Source organism: Lampetra fluviatilis, chromosome 6, assembly GCF_964198595.1.
Source record: "Lampetra fluviatilis chromosome 6, kcLamFluv1.1, whole genome shotgun sequence".
NCBI classification, from domain to species: domain Eukaryota; kingdom Metazoa; phylum Chordata; class Hyperoartia; order Petromyzontiformes; family Petromyzontidae; genus Lampetra; species Lampetra fluviatilis.
This window is the reverse complement of record NC_136280.1, coordinates 40,364-56,588: the sequence shown is the minus strand read 5'-3', so window position 1 is coordinate 56,588 and position 16,225 is coordinate 40,364. Positions and strand designations below refer to the sequence as shown.

Below are 16,225 nucleotides of genomic sequence, written 5' to 3'. Positions count from 1 at the left end.
TTAGCTTTTACTCCCCCTGCAATTTGATTTAGGACATCGTAGAAGGAAAAATGGAAGGGACAAGAGTGAAAAAATGGCCGAGGTTTATGATGCTGAAGGAAGGAGTGCTTGTGGAATTGAAGAGAAGGGCAGAGAACAGAGATGGATGGAGAAGGTGACAGTCAAGGACCCGGCATGAGAGGAGAGCCCCAGAGAAGGCCCTTGTAGGGCCCATTCAGAAGCAGAGTAAGATGTCCGCAAATGTGAGACTTTGGAGACGAGAGGCGAACACTGAGGAGGAGGTGAGAGCACGGAAATATAAATTCAGTTTTTTATTTAACATCATGAATGCATCTCAAAATGCTGCAGAATTTTTCACGCGCAAATTATTTGCTCAGAGGCGTGGGACAAGCGCGGAGGCAGCCAGAACCAAGGTGACCAACAATAACCCAAGCTCTCTGTTCCTATATTGAGATGTTTGGCCAACTCCACCGATGAATGAGTGTTTATACATGTGATAGGGAACCGGAGAAAACCCACGAATGCGAGGAGGGGGTAACGCTCAATCCCTGTACAGATGGATTTAATCCATTCACTGTCCCACCATGCTATGGCAAGTCAGGAGATGGTGACCTCGCACATATTGCGGCAGCACGTGCAGCCTCCCCTTGACTGCTGAAGAGTGGCTGTCCCCACCATAGCCGTGCATTAACACGGATTTCTGATGGGGACCAATGTTCCGGCATGGCCAAAGGCCCTTGTAGGCCATGGAGTGATTTTGTTCGTGGTGCGGTGTGCATGATGCGCTTCCTCGACCGATATGTCGCATGTTTCACATCAATACGTGTGCTGTGACCACGATGCTCTGTGCGGTCGGTGCCGTAGTTGGCCGTGTCGTGGCGTGCGATAACCTTTCTATGCCTGTGCGTGTGCGCGTGTGACGTGTTGAAGTTGACACAATCCAGTGCAACGCGCCGGTGTTTGGCGAAGCAGGGGCAGTGGCGTCGCACGGTGGCTCCGGCGGGAGCGGTAGCATCCGCGTGTGCGCGAGGCGTGGGAGCGAGGTCAGCATCGCCAGCCAAGTGTCGGGTCTGGCAGACAGCGTCACTGCGTGCAATATCGCCAATGGTGAGCATGGGCTCGCACCACGAGATGTGGCGCCACCGCACAGCACCACAGCAGCCTCCTCCCCCCGTGCAGCTCATCCCCGTGTGTGCGTCTGTTCCAGTGTGTGGCTCATCCCCTGTCTCGTCTCAATGTGTGTGAATGTGTGTCGTTTGGTAGTGCAGCATTTAGTGCCTTGCGCTATGAGCCCGGCAACCTAAGACCGATTCCCGCTTACGACCAACAACGGTGACGATTATCTTTACTGGTCCTGGGCCTCCCCTAGGTGGACTCAACCTCAAATGAATACCTGGTGTGGTGTGTAAACATCACCACTGGGTAGGCAAAGGCGGCCAGACGTGGTATTGGCCACCCACCCCCTTTGCGTGCCGTGCCGGCCTTCGTAGGTGCTCGCTAATAGCGCTTGCCCTAACAGCCTGTTTAAGGCTATATGGGGAGCTTTATTTTTATGCGTGCGTTGACTCGTAACACCTGGGTTTGTTCCATGACCTCCCAGTGAGAATTCCAACCTTCACATGACACCCTCAAAGTGCGCCTTGCCTGCTGACGACTTCACAGCCACGTAATGACGAATAGCGGCTGTGTTGCATACACACTCGTGTATACACGTGTGTATACACGCATGTGTATCGCGTGTGTGTGCGGTTGCAGTCACGGCGCGCTGGTGGGGCACCAAGCGCCTTGACTTCGCCCTCTACTGTCCTGACGCGCTCACCGCCTTTCCCACCATGGCCCTGCCACATCTGTTCCACGCCAGCTACTGGGAGTCCACAGACGTCGTGGCGTTCATCCTACGGCAGGTAACCTCCCCTCTCATCCCATTTCCTCTACTCCCTTCCCCTCTACTGCCCTCTCCTTGGCTCCCTTGCTTTCCTCTCCTTACCCCTCTCCTCCCCTCCCCACTCATCACTTCTGCTCTGCTCCCTTCCCCTCCATTCCCCTCTATTCCAGCTAATATCATGCCTCTTGCCAGATAATGGCGTAAACCACTTGGCCATTCAGTTTCACTGACGTGTTAACTTTTGCATTTCTTTAGTGTAATGCGAGCTACCAGGCCGGCACACTGAACTTGCGTGCCAGAAATCGCGGTTCAATTCCATCTGCTGGCGGAGCAGTTGCCACAATTATGCAAGTTTTTTCAAATTCCCATTCAGCCGCATACAAAGGTTAATCACAGTCGATGGGCAGGTCGCGCGTGGTGGGGTAAAATGTGGGTATTCCCACCTCGTCCATCACATCTGGTCAACGAGGAAGAGTAGACCAAATAAGCCCGAGAGTTTCCTTTCCTGGGGAGGCCCTTCTGCCAGAAGTAGTGTGAGCAAGCAGTTTCAGCACTGCACCTTTACCTATGTGCACGGTATACCGGGTGCATGGTATACCGGGTGTATATAAATGTCCACGAAGAGATTGCAAGCCGGACGCCGTAGGATTCCTTGCCCATCCATTTGAGCAGCTGGGACTCGTAGGGGGGGACTGCTTTGTCAACACCAACCACAGGTATTCGAACAGCAGCCCATCTTCATATCTCCACTTTGGAACTCCTTCCCATCATCGTCTCGTTGCCCAAACTCTCATAATAATCTTGGAAAATTCATGAAACGTGTCGACTTATTGATTACAACAACGAGATGCTGTTTGTTGCTGGATGCCTGATGATTTGAACCTTTGGGCCTTTGGGCTTGTGCTCTGCGCCAGCAGTGAAGGATTCAAGGCTTTTTTTCCATGATCCAAAGTTAGACGTCAACCAAGAATGGCACGTGGCCATAACCCTAACCCCAATCCCTGGCACAAGGCACAGTGATTGTGCTCATTTGCTGCCGCATGACCTGGAGCCCCTGTGTGCGTGGTTGCGTGCTGGCGGTGTGCGTGCGGCATGTGTTTGTGTGTGCGGGCACTCACGGGCGTCCGAAGATCGTGCGCCATGAGAGCGGGGGTGTCCTGGAGCAGGATGGGCGAGAGACGTCAGCCTTCAGTCCGAGTCAACCAAGAGAGAAGTGGCTCCGTCGACGCACGCACGTAAAGCTGCGGGTACGCAATTGCACGTCCATGCACGCAGACACGCACGCAGACATGCACGCTGACAGACATCTGCGTGGAAATGTGAATTGCATGAAATTACACGAGAGAACACTTTAAATATACATTTAATTATTCATAATTATTGTACAGATGTTGCTGTGAGATGCATCCTTGACTAATCTTCATGGGTTTTTTTTTTACCTTGGTACTACAGGCAGTCCTCGACTTTCGAACGGGTTACGTTCCTGAGATCCGTTCGTAAGTCGATTTGCTTATATCTCAGAACCCAATAATTAATTTTACATAAAGTCAGTGTCATAAAATGTATTACGGTTCAACAAAAAGGGAAGGATTGTTAAATTCATAAATATGAAGAAATATTGTACGTTCATATAATACTGTAATAAATACGGTATAGTAAATAAAATTAAACAAAAAATAAAGTAACTTGTCAGAAGGGGGGGGGGGGGGTGTGCATCACGCGGGATGCTCGGACTCATTCCCTCTTGCGGAGGATCGTTCTGCCGGACAAAATAGTTTTGCGGTTCGGTTCATGAGTACAATCGAACGTTCACAAGCTGGATTTTTAAACATAATAAGATCTTATGGTGGTTCATTCATAAGTGTCGATATTTGTAAGTGTGACGTTCGTATCTCGGGGACTGCCTGTATTTCCAAAACAGTTCATGTAAATCTACTGGGTTCTCATCAGCATCAGCCACAATCGGTCCATTACTGAATGATGGCTTCATCAAGCCACCACCATCACCTTTCACAATCTTGCAATGCAATAATCCATCCAGGACCTGAGCATGAACTTATTTCATCGCTCCATTTTCTCGGTGGACGTCCTCTCGAATGCATTCCATTCCTTGACTGCCACTGTTATTATTCTTGACCATCGTCCTTCATCCCTTCTGGCCAGGATGCATCCTGCCAAAGCCCCACTCACTTTTTTTACAATTTGGATGATGTCATTATCCCATGTGTGTTCTCTAATCCACGTGTTCCTCTATCTGCGAGTGTAAATCAAAGCATGCGTCTCTCCATATTTGTTTGTGCACTCTTCAGTTGCACTTTTCGTTCGCGACCGCGGCGTTTCTGAACCCTGTTCTCGCAGGTAATGCGCGTGGACGAAGCATTTCGATTCCTTTATGTTCATGCACTAGGCTGTCGCCTGGATGTAGGCCATGTATTAATCGTAATGTTGTCGTGTAGAATGTGACGGCGAATCACCGAGCGAGCGACGTGCTGGTGGTGGAGGACGGTCCGCAGCTCCTGGCTGGACGGTTCATGTACGGCCCACTTGATATGGTGACGCTCACCGGAGAGAAGGTGAGTGTGGGCGCTGCTGCCAAGCGCAGCACACTGGCGCACACTGCCTTACACTTGTGCGCAGTGGAATGTGTGTTCCTTAAGTCTCCAGTCGTTTTGCAGAGCTTATTGCAGAGCCGTCTGCTTCACAGTGGATGTTAAAGATCCTGTGACGTCATTCTAAAAGAATTGGCAATTGTGTTCCGACATCAGAGTAAAAAAAAATAAGTTTTCTAACAAATGACTTAATTTGGTAAAGCTACATTGCAACATCACTCTCTCCTGTAAAACCGCTGCAGCCTCTACCCGTCGATGAAATGCAGCAGTGCCTTCGTACGCCATAGCCTTTCACTGTAAGAATGGCGCGAATACCGAACATACGAATTATTAATTTGATCCGTTGTTGGGTTTGACTGCTGTGTGCTGACTTAGCATCATCCACGTTCTGGTTGACCCTTGTGTTTCCTGGGTAGGTTGATGTTCACATAATGACTCAGCCGCCCGCTGGCGAGTGGGTGCATTTTGACACGGAGGTGACGAACAGCAGCGGCCGGATAAATTATTTGATTCCAGAATCGAGGCGATTAGGAATCGGCATGTACCCGGTCAAGATGGTCGTTAGGTAAGAATGCATGTTTGTATCTATTACACGCGTTGGGGTGACCAGATCTCCTGGTGGTTGGTACACTTGCCACCAGCGTGGCCAGACACTTGCTTTACCGCTGAGCCACCTGGCCTCTGAGGTCAGTTCATGCTAAACTACACAATAACCACCAACATTGGGGAGACAATGGTGGTTGAGCAGTCTTTCCCACCACTTACATGTGTCTCGACCTCATCATTTGAGCAGGAAATCACTTTCACATTTGACCTTGGTTTCATCCATGCAGCTGCCTGGTGATTACTGTGGAGCGCAGTTTTGTCTCATGGCCGTGGTGGTGGTGTTGGTTCGGTGTGCATTTGTGCTTCTCAGGGGAGACCACACCTTTGCTGACTGCTACCTGACAGTGCTGCCACGCGGCACGGAGTGCGTGGTGTTCAGCATCGATGGCTCCTTCGCGGCCAGCGTCTCCATCATGGGCAGCGACCCCAAAGTGCGCGCCGGCGCCGTCGACGTTGTCAGGTATCAGTTGCTTTTTCGGCGTGGGCGTTGGGTGACATAACCGGCATCCGTATTGTATTTGTGAATATAGAGAGACCCAGTAGGCAAACTCGGATAGAGGGGTCTAAATGAGTACGGCATAGGTTAGAGGAGAGATGGACTGATGCGGTACAGGAGAATGTGGAGCTGAGTGCACTTGCTGATGACCGGTACAAGTGGTGTCATGATCGACTTCTATAGAGGAGGCTCGTGAAGTTTGCTACTGGACGGTTGGAGGAATTCACTCTCCAGTAACAACGGAGGGCAGAGGAACGATCCTCACAATAACGAGTGGAGTGTGGGCAGCTACAACAGTAGGGAGCACAGGTGGTGCATGTGCCAGTCATCTTAGTTAAACAATGACACTGAATCTCTGTCCCGTGACCTCCTGTCCGTAGTGGGCCTTCCACACTTCACGTGGCCTCAATGTGCATCTAGCCTGGAATGAGCACCGTAGTGGCATTCCCGGCACTCGTTGGCAAATGACAACTGTTGTTGTAGTAGTTGGCACGTTGCGCTACGTACCGGACGACCGAAGCAGACACTTTCACAGTTTCTCAATGGTGCGATACTGCAATTCGTTGTGAATTATTTGACTGCATTGACCCAAGCTCTTGCCTTCGTGGTGTATCTTATCGCCGTGTTGATCAGCCCTGGATGGAGGTAGTTCTCAGTTTGTCAAAGCAACGAGTCAGGCAGATTGCTCAGCATATTCTTAGGTTTTTTTCGGTAAAGTCACGTAGGTAAAAAATTCAAATTAATAAAAGTAAAATAAAAAATAAAATAAAAATCACGACGTTTCGGAGGCAACACAAGCTTCCGTCTTCAGGTGGAACCGTCACAGCACGATTGCTGTATCAAGTAACTCTTACCTACGTGACTTTACCGAAAAAAACTAAGAATATCAATCCTTGCAGTCACGAAAGCTTCAAATCTAGATTCCTCAGCAGTTTGTGACGGGTTGTTAGGAAGTGCGAAGCGTCGCTTGCAGTAATGGATTGTTCTGGCCACCAACCACCGCACTACACCATGACAGCTCGCAGTTATGATGGAAAGGCGTTGTTTGTTTTCAGCTATATATGTACTCATTGTGTGCTGCAGATTAGTAATATACTCTTTGGTTCTTTCGGTAAAGTCACGTCGAAAGAAAATAAATTAAATAATATAATACGACGTTTCGATTGCAACACAAGCAGTCGTCATCAGGTAGAACTACATTTCAGAGCCAAAACACAGACACGGAGACACACAGACAGACAAGCAGAGAGAGACAACACAACAGAGACACAGAAAGAGACACACAACATAGACACACAGAGACCCAATGCCTCTGTGTCGTGGCCTTAAATAGAGAGAGCAGGGGGGGGGATTTCCACACAACTCTCTCTAAAAAATGTACCAGACTTGCTGGGTCTTTCTCTCTCCCCCTGCTGCCGCGGGTGGATTTCCACACAGCTCTCTCATTGACATGCTAATTTCTCTGCTCCAGCAGACCCACTTCTCTCTCTGCCCCACAGCGTCCCTCTCTCTCTATTTAAGGCCACGACACAGAGGCATTGGGTCTCTGTGTCTATGTTGTGTTTATCTCTCGGTGTTGTCTCTCTCTGCTTGTGTGTATGTCTGTGTGTCTCCGTGTCTGTGTTTGTCTCTCAAATGTAGTTCTACCTGATGACGACTGCTTGTGTTGCAATCGAAACGTCGTATTATATTATTTAATTTATTTTCTTTCTACGTGACTTTACTGAAAGAACCAAAGAGTAATTCCTGCAGTCACGAAAGCTCCAAATCAAATGAGTAATCTAGTGCAACAAGAGTTAGAATTGTTCAATGAAGGTGAATCCTGACCCGAGTACAGTCTGCTGTTCGCACTTTGATGCCGGGCAGTGCCAAGGTTCAACTCCTGAAGTTTCCCGCAGTGGTGCGTAGTGCGAGTTTTAAGAGAAGCAATGCACAATACACAGTCAAACCCAATAATGAACTCGGATTATAAGCAGTTAGGAAAATTTGCACGTTAAAGCACTGGGGTGCAACGGTTTTTCTTGTCCACTGTGTCGTTGATATGTGCTGTGGTTCGTTTAGGCACTGGCAAGACCTGGGCTACCTCATAGTTTATGTGACCGGCCGGCCTGACATGCAAAAGCAGCGCGTTGTGGCCTGGTTGGCGCAGCACAACTTCCCACACGGACTGGTGTCGTTCTGCGATGGCCTGGTGCACGACCCTCTAAGGCACAAGGCCAACTTCCTGCGATCGCTCATGATGGAGGTGCACGTCGAGCATGGGACACGGGTCAATCACGCTATTGTATATGTTGGTTATCAAAATTTGTTATGTTGTATGCGTGCGTGGGTGAAATTATTATGTTGTATATGTGGGTTATGAATATTCGGTGAAAATAATAATAATCAAATGAAATTTGGCCAAATGTGTAATTATCCGGAAATATGTTAATTTATGTAATTATGCACATTTAATTATGCCAATTCGAGAGGTAATCGTAGTAATTATGCGAGTGGGTGTAATTATGATAATGCAAGTCGTTATGATAACCAGACCCCGCCTCGGTGACGAGGGTGGGTTATCGATCGGAATAAGGCAATTAATCGTATGCAGTTATGCAGGTGTGGTGTAAGTATGCAAGATTAACTTAGATTAACTCGGCATCGTTGTCTAGGTTCGTCTCATTCTCGCTTTAACATTCCCAGAGTGGGTTTTCGTGGTTATTTTTAGGTCCCCGGTTCACCCCGTTATCGCTTTAACATTTACTGAGTATGTATTAGTGTGTTTATTAAGGTCACCAAGTTCAGATCTCAACGCAGAAGCAGATCTTATGCATAGATTTCAGGAAAGAATCACACAACCACTTCTGTATTAATCAATTTATTACTAATTCAACCTCAACTATGATATAGTATGCGAACTCTCAATCCCGGAACGTCAACACGGCATCAATACAGTATCATCAACGATTGTCTGATTTCACTTTGACAACGGCACATGGATCCCGCATAACGCGATGGTTGTTAGTGAGAGAGAGAGTCGTTAAAATATGCAAATACTATGCTAAGAAAAACCTTAACGTTAATGAATGATTATACTCAATATTGTTCACGCAGTACCGCACTCCTTATTGATCATACGCAACCCTTATCACGTTGTTAGCACCTTGGGTCACGGGACAGTTGAATATTCTGTAGAGGATGCGAGTACGTGCGGCGATTATGACTGAAAGATACTTGAAAGATTGTACGGCGATAAAAAAAACACAATCAAAAACAGTTATTATTCTTAAAGACACCAATCTCAACAGATACATCGGCAGGTTATCTGACAACAGAATGGCTCGGAGTAAGGGCCTGCGACGGTGCTCCTTTCCCGAAGATCGTTATCTTATACCAAGTTTACTAATTGGGGACCAGATCACCTGATAAGGATCTGGTGGGCCACCACTCCCCACGTGAGCGTGGCTCGGCGGAAGGAGGTGCCAAGAATCAATTCGTATTGATGGATCTGTTGGGAATTTATGCGATTAAGAGTACAGCCCACTAAATATTAAAGATAAAAATTACGAATACACTTATAAACGACGGATGGCCATCACTCGGTCTCGTTGTGATGCCTTCACAGCCACGGATGGCTTATGGGTTCGAGTGTGTTTGAGTGGTAAGAGTTGTCTTGAATAGTCAGTGTTCGGAGTCGGTTCTTTATGTCAAACAGACGCCTGGTGGTCGTGTGGTGAGGGGGCGGTGCGCGTCATACGTATCAGTCGCTCCCCTGTCACCGTGGTGAACTGGTTCGGATGCCCGTTGATACGCTGTCGCAGTTCGGAACCCGGTCGGTAGGTGGCGCCCACAGCTCGCTCGCAGCGTGCAGTGTTGGGTCGTCGACCAGGGTGAGCACGGAGCCTCGTCGCCAAACCGCGACCCTCACCACTCCGGCGGCAGCAGAGACCTCCGACTCGGCAGAGGTTGACCCACGCAGGCCGAGTTGAGCTGTCAAGCGGGTCTTGCCCGCCTGCAGAGGAGATGGGGAGCCGCTTGAGTCGAGCCCCGAGAGCCGGCTCCGGTGAGCCGATCGAACTCGGCTGAGTCCCAGACGAGCTGAAGATGAGTCGAGCCGACCCGCTGGTCGCAGCTCGCTCCTGAGTCGACCCTCCCGGTCGAGCTGGTTTCCAATGCTCAGGGTCCTCTCTTTTATGCCGAAAAATCCCTTTTGGATCCTGCCCACAAGGCGGGGTTTCTTTCGATTTTTGCTGTGTCAGGATCTGTCTGTAGGTAGGTGTGTCCATGTGTGTGTCCGTACGTCCGTATGTCCTTGTGTGCATCACCCACGGTATATTCCGTTGTCATACTCCCTCCATAAAATCCACGAGCAAACAATCAGATGTTACAAATTGCCTCGAAGTCGTCTCTCTGTCTGGGTGCGATATTATCTCTTGTCTGGCCTTCTTCATGAACCAAAACACAGACGTTACAAATCGTCTCATAGGCGTCTTTGTCCGTGTTGCACGACCTGGAGGGAGGGGCAACACTCCCTCCGACCCTCACCGACGCACAAAGAAATGGTTAAAAAGTTTTAACATTTGTCCCTTACCATTTCACAGTTATGATTCTGTATGTAACCTAAGGTCTGTCGTTTCCCATCGTGGTGCTTGACTCAAGTGGAGGTGTTTCCCCGAGCGTATACACACTCCTATCCCGCGCTGCGGGGATACAAAGACGGCCGGGATCTCCCTTTCTCTCCGACCCTGGGTTTAACATCGCTCTTTTATTATGTATTTTATTTCGACCTGGTGGTGATTCATCCCGCATATGCTTCGGGTCGAGTTGTATAGAAAGTATTAAAGTATGGAAATAACATTTCATATCAATAACTTTAGCCTACCCTGTTGTTAAATTCCGACTTTAACGTTACTTTAATAGCAATACAGAATAATTGAGCTTTTTGTCTTAACTAGGCGAACGCGAACTTCTGGTGACCCCCGCAGCCGTGTTGTTCAGCTGAGTCTGCATCCTTGAGAGATACACAACACTCTTATTCTCGTCTCACTGTGGCCATCCAACCTTCTGCTCTGGGAGTGTTATTCTTAATCAGCTCCCTCCCCTGTGCACACAGCCTTGAGCTGACCCACTTCCTTGGCCTTTTTGGGTTTATCTTTGCTCCCTCAGCTGCAGGAGGACAAGGCGTATTTCTACCTCCTCCCTGTGTGCACGTGTTCCAACTAGCTCGGAATCCCTAAACACACAATCAGTGATGATTCCTGGCTTTCTGTGGTTGTGATTTAGACAAAGGCGCCTCTGCTTCCTTCCATTGCCTTTGAGTTGACACTGCCCTATTATTCGCCCATGTGCTGAGGTCATAGAATTCGTTTTGACTTCAGTAATATTAACATTCAGTATTGGATTAGCAAATGGGCAATGGTTCATTGATGTAGCTCGCAGCCTGGTCTCCAATTTGAGCGAGCGCGAGGATCGATAATTTAGCCTACTCTGTTGTTGAATTTCGAATTTTGACGTTACTTTAAAACCATGCAGGATGGTTGGGCTTTTTGCCTTAACTATGTCTGGCTGACTCTCCCACTGTCTCTGCCGCCTGCACGGGTGACATGTGCCCGTTCATCAGGCCTTATCTTTCCTTGAAGCAAGGTTGCAAATTCTGCCATCCTAGCCCTCCTCCAGTTCATTACTTAACAACCCCTGGTGTTTTGCAGTTTGCTGCGCTTTGGTGTGTTTTCATTCATTATAAAAAAACAAGTAAAAAGATAATATATAAAAATATCATCAAATATTATTAATATCAATTTTGGAAGAAGGGGTTAGTATACAACAACGCTCACACCAGCCACACACTGGTCGGGCCGCAGTGCGGTGCAGCAATTTAATTCGCGCTGCACGGCGGCAGAAACCCTACGAACCAAGATGATGTGAGATGCCGGAGAGTGCTTGTGTGGGTACAGTCTGTGCTCTTTGTGTGCTCGCGTGTGCAGAAGCATGTGCGTGTGCACGCTGCCTATGGATCAACCAAGGACATTGCCGTGTACAGCGCTCTGAACCTGGCCCCAAACCAGATCTACATTGTGGGCCGCCCCACCAAGAAATACCAGCACCTATGTCAGGTACGTTCCCACCACCCTGACAAGTGTTCATGTTTCTATGACAGACACCTTTACAATGAAAGGTTTTTAAAGTAATTTATCTGAACCCATTTCATTGCAGGATAATTAATTTAATGTAATATCAATGCGTGTCTTTCCACTGTTTGAATTTCTTTAACATAGTTATCTTTTTATCTGATTTTACTTCGGTTAATTTTGCTCTGATTTTTATTTTTTTCATTGTAACACAATGTTTTTATGTTATTTGTTTTGTCATGTTGCTGACCCAGGTGACTTATGAAACAGATGATGTCGATCTCTTGAGTTCTCCCCCAGTGAAGCGAAATAAACTTGGCTCTGCGCTCTGAACCTGCTGTCTCAAACATGCTCTTCGTGGGCTTCTCAGCGTCATGCCAGCATTCCCCATGACTTGCGTTGAGCTGTCCCTGCTCGCGGTGTGTACCCACAGTTCCTCGCCGACGGATATGCAGCACACCTGGCACAGCTGGAATACCACCACCGCTCGCGGCCAGCCAAGAGCAACGCGCGCATGGTGCTGCGCAAGGGCAGCTTCGGGTTGCCAGGCCAGTGCGACGCCTTTAGAAAGCGTGGTCACCTGCGCCGAGCCGTATCTGTTCACCAGGCCGCTGGGGTTGGCGGGGTCGCCGGACCCGTGGTGCCGGGAGTGCCGGCAACCCCGGGGGCTGGGAAGGCGCCACCCGAACGCGCGCTGAGCCAGAGCGAGCCGGAGCGAGAACAGAAGGAGCGCGTGACAGCACGGAGCATGAGCATCGTGGCCGCGGGTTGCTGGAGCAAATCGTCCGGACCTGCAGGGAGCGGCACAGGACCACCGGGGGCGGCCGGAGGGCCCAGGCTGGAGAGCAGCGTTTAAGCAGGGGAGTACATGGTGAACGGATGGGCTGGGGAGCTGTGGAGGTATTTCAGTAGATCTGTGCTGCTGTGATGCAGGTAAATGAGTGCTTTTGTCGCATGGATAGGAGCCAAAATCACAAAGCATAGGAACCACTTTATTGTCTTTACGTTGGGCTGGAAGCACGTTGCACTGGGAACATTTAAATTGAGAACTCTGGTAGTAGAATGCTCCTCACGCATGGTGTTTTGCAGAACTTGATGTCTGCAATGGATCCGTCGCTCTTACACAGCAGTACATTCCTCTCTGTGACCGTGACCACTAACGATGTCATGTTAGCACGACAAACTCGTGACATTACAAATTTATTTATGGTTTATATACAATCTTTTTTAAAGCCAGTACATTGAAGGATTCAGAAACGTGCGTGGAGAATGAAGGTTTTTAGACTCATGGAGCCTCGTTACATGGACTCAGAAGACACGCGGTACCATGGAGCCAGCCCAGTGGCACTGTGGGGGCAGAGTGGGGGAAGGAGGGAGTGGTGGGTCACTGTCGCATGTTGCCGTGATGATGATCTGCTGCCTGGGAGGAGGTGTTGGGGCGGTCTCTCTCGTGAAATAGTCCCCGGTTAGAAGTCCAGTACTGTATTCAATAACTATATTCTGATGTCCAATGAGAGTAAAAGTGAATTAGTCATGCTTCTTGCGCGAGTTCTATCTCTTGTGTTTGAATATTTGATGACAGCTGAAAGTATTTACGCGACGCTGCCAGTCCCTCGTGATGATGTCGCAAAACTCCGAGTCTTTAAATATGGGAGATGGTTTTGGTGTTGGGAGAAAAACAATCGAGTTCACTTGGCGTTCCATCTTCAAGGTCACCCCAAAGGAACAAGTTGGCTTGGTGTGTATAGTTCGTGTCTGCACTCGGTAGACTCATTTGGCAGAATACGTGAATGTGGACGTGAACTGATTTTTGGATAGAACAGAGATGCAAAACTATATGGCTACCGGTGTACGAGACCGCAAAGTTAATGGTAAACATCAAGAGTAATTTCCCAACACCATATACTACAGCCTACATGTTATACATACTATATATATGTGTGTGAGATTATATATAGTAACCCGTATAAGCGCGTACGTGTACAGTTTATGCGCTTCAACCTCTTAACGAACGATTCTGCGCAGCCCGATCACCTGGATCCAATTTGCATGGCACCTGCAGGAGCATACCTCGTATGGGGTAATGACGGGTTTGACATTTTTAAAGTTTTATATCATATAATCTCCGTTTTCTATTATTATTGTCACTAATGTCATTATGTTGCATCAATACCATGGTTTGCGTAAAGTATAATTGTATATACGCGTAGTGTGCACGGTGCAGCGGGGCGAGCGCCAGGGTGCGGCGGCCACTGCCGTCCAGACTCCTGCCCAGGACCCTGCACGCGGTCGCGAGCCATCGGCGCTCGACGCCGCCCGTGCCGTTGCCGCTCGATCGGCCCTCTCGGCGTGCGTGAAGGAGGACGTGGCCAGGTCACAGTGTGCACGAGAATGGGCCCCGGTGTGCACTCATGTCGTGATTTAATTTTAAAATATCTGCATCTCTTAAGTTAACTACTGTGTAATGAGCATGACCTGCTACGAGTCAAGGTGATGTTTCCCAAAAGCTCAAATTCACGCGTACTCGTTAAAACACAGTCACTACTCGTTTTGGGGTTTTTGTAAAAATACAGTAAAATGGAAATGTTTGGTTGACGCGTATTCACTTTCTGCACGTTGCCAAAAAATGTTGCCCATTACAGCAAAGCAGCCAGTGCAGTTGCTGCACGTATTGCGTTCACGAATTGACGACAATTGTGTCATTCTCTGTCTGCAAGAGCATGAGAAAAAAATATCCTGCATTTCTTTGCAATGAAAATGCCTCGTCACGTTTGTAGAATAAAAATACACGATTGTGTAAAAACGGTGATAAATTGGAGCATTTATCTTAACCAGTCAAATTATGGTCAAAATGTGTAAAATCTAAACTACCAAAAATGGTCACCGTACATTTAGGCAGTGCTGGGCATATGCAGTGTGGCGTGTGTACACATGCAACACTACTGGTGTGCACGGTGGAGACGTCCCTTTTTGTGTCATGTGGCCACACGACTCATCGCTGAGCGTCTGAACAATAAGAATCTCCTGCCAATGGGGGCAGCTGGCATTGTAACCGCCGAGTCCGGTTCGAGCCATGGGACAGATGGCAATGCGACAGAAACAGGTGGGGAGCCCAGCCGTGTTCTTCATGGCAAAAGATGGAATTGTTCCATTCTGCAACTGCCTCGTGTGGAAACCGATTACCTTGGTGCGTTCTGTTTTCTAGTCCACCCACCCCACTCGCGGTTATTTATTATGCTGCTGTCATCTTGTGAGTTGTGTGTAAAATGTCAGGCTTCGTCGTATTGAATTTGCCAAATAACACTCCATGAGGAAATGGTGACCATCAGCGCAGTCTGAGGCCCAACAATAGCCATTGGAGAGATGTTATTTAGCTCAGGGTGCAAATACCTTGACGGGAAACGTGTTCTATCGTCGACCACTTGCTCTTTCATTGCCGCTGCTTTCTGGAAACGCGTCGCGATGGTCGTCTTCTGGCTCATCGTCCTGACATTCCTCCTCTGTATGTTAGCATTCATTACGTCAATGTTTATGCAGTTTCAGTTGCAATGGTAAATATTGAGGGACAATACTCTTAAAAGTATCCCAGTTCCAGCATGTGTGTGTGGTTGTGTTTGTTAGGGCCAGTATTATTTCAGGTTCCTCACCAAGGCCGCCGCAGTCGGCTTTCTTCTTGTCAGCAATGTGCAATAGTAGCCCGCTTTGGGCGGTACAGACGCATTCGCCTGTTGGGATCTTTGTTCCCTCCGGATGCATCTGCAATGATTACAAATTGGATTTTATTGAATGGCTCTGCACACCTGACCACATTTTATATTCGATTGCTTGTGATGGTTTGAAAGTTATTATATATTAAGTGTTTATTTTTCATACCCGACAACCCCTCTGAGCAACACGGGCCTGACTGTCCCTTTTAAACCCGTAAAGGTTCATTGGACACTTTTGCTCTTATGGAAACTGACGAAAGGGAATTCCTATGCTACTGAGTAAAGCTAGTTCTTGTTGTCTCGGCAACTATAGCATAAGCAACTGTATATCCTGCAGAGGTATATTTTAATAGTTTTATATGTTATGCATGCCCCATGTTAATTTACTGTCAAATGATGTTTTAAAAAGTCACGTGTTGATGATGAACCTTCACAATGCTGAGGGTGGTGGAGGCCGGGAGCGGAACAGGTCTGGATCTGACCTGCGTGGAAGTGACATCTCGGTGAACTCCACCTGTCGGCATTGGCGATTTCCCTGGTTTGTCGAACCGTAGTACTTAAGAGTGCTCATGCGACGTAGTAACATTTTGTTTGATACCCTTATGCAAGCCATTAGTGGAGTGCTGGTCGTGCATGTGCAAGTGCCCTGACGCCATGGGCAGGTTTACCCACTGGCCAGCACATGCCGGCATGTCAACCTTGTTGGGCGGTGTGGCCGCCACACTTGTGTGTGTGTGTGTAAATATCGCTTACACTATTTAATGCTGCATTAAATGTCATGTGGTCAACGATGGCCGTGTCACGTTTATTTC

General features: G+C 48.3%; 1 protein-coding gene across 1 annotated transcript in view; it reads left to right on the top strand.

Annotated features, from left to right (window-relative positions):
- LOC144932940 (membrane-associated phosphatidylinositol transfer protein 2-like) overlaps positions 1 to 16,201 on the top strand; it is a 48,841-nt gene extending 32,640 nt beyond the window's left edge. Inside the window, exons 19-27 of the mRNA XM_078857340.1 lie at positions 931 to 1,107; positions 1,756 to 1,904; positions 3,016 to 3,132; positions 4,342 to 4,458; positions 4,911 to 5,059; positions 5,411 to 5,560; positions 7,658 to 7,841; positions 11,563 to 11,691; positions 12,140 to 16,201. Coding sequence (XP_078713466.1) covers positions 931 to 1,107; positions 1,756 to 1,904; positions 3,016 to 3,132; positions 4,342 to 4,458; positions 4,911 to 5,059; positions 5,411 to 5,560; positions 7,658 to 7,841; positions 11,563 to 11,691; positions 12,140 to 12,562 — 1,595 coding nt within the window. The 3' untranslated portion in view covers positions 12,563 to 16,201. The remainder of the gene's footprint in view (positions 1 to 930; positions 1,108 to 1,755; positions 1,905 to 3,015; positions 3,133 to 4,341; positions 4,459 to 4,910; positions 5,060 to 5,410; positions 5,561 to 7,657; positions 7,842 to 11,562; positions 11,692 to 12,139) is intronic.
- The last annotated feature ends 24 nt before the right edge of the window (positions 16,202 to 16,225 follow it).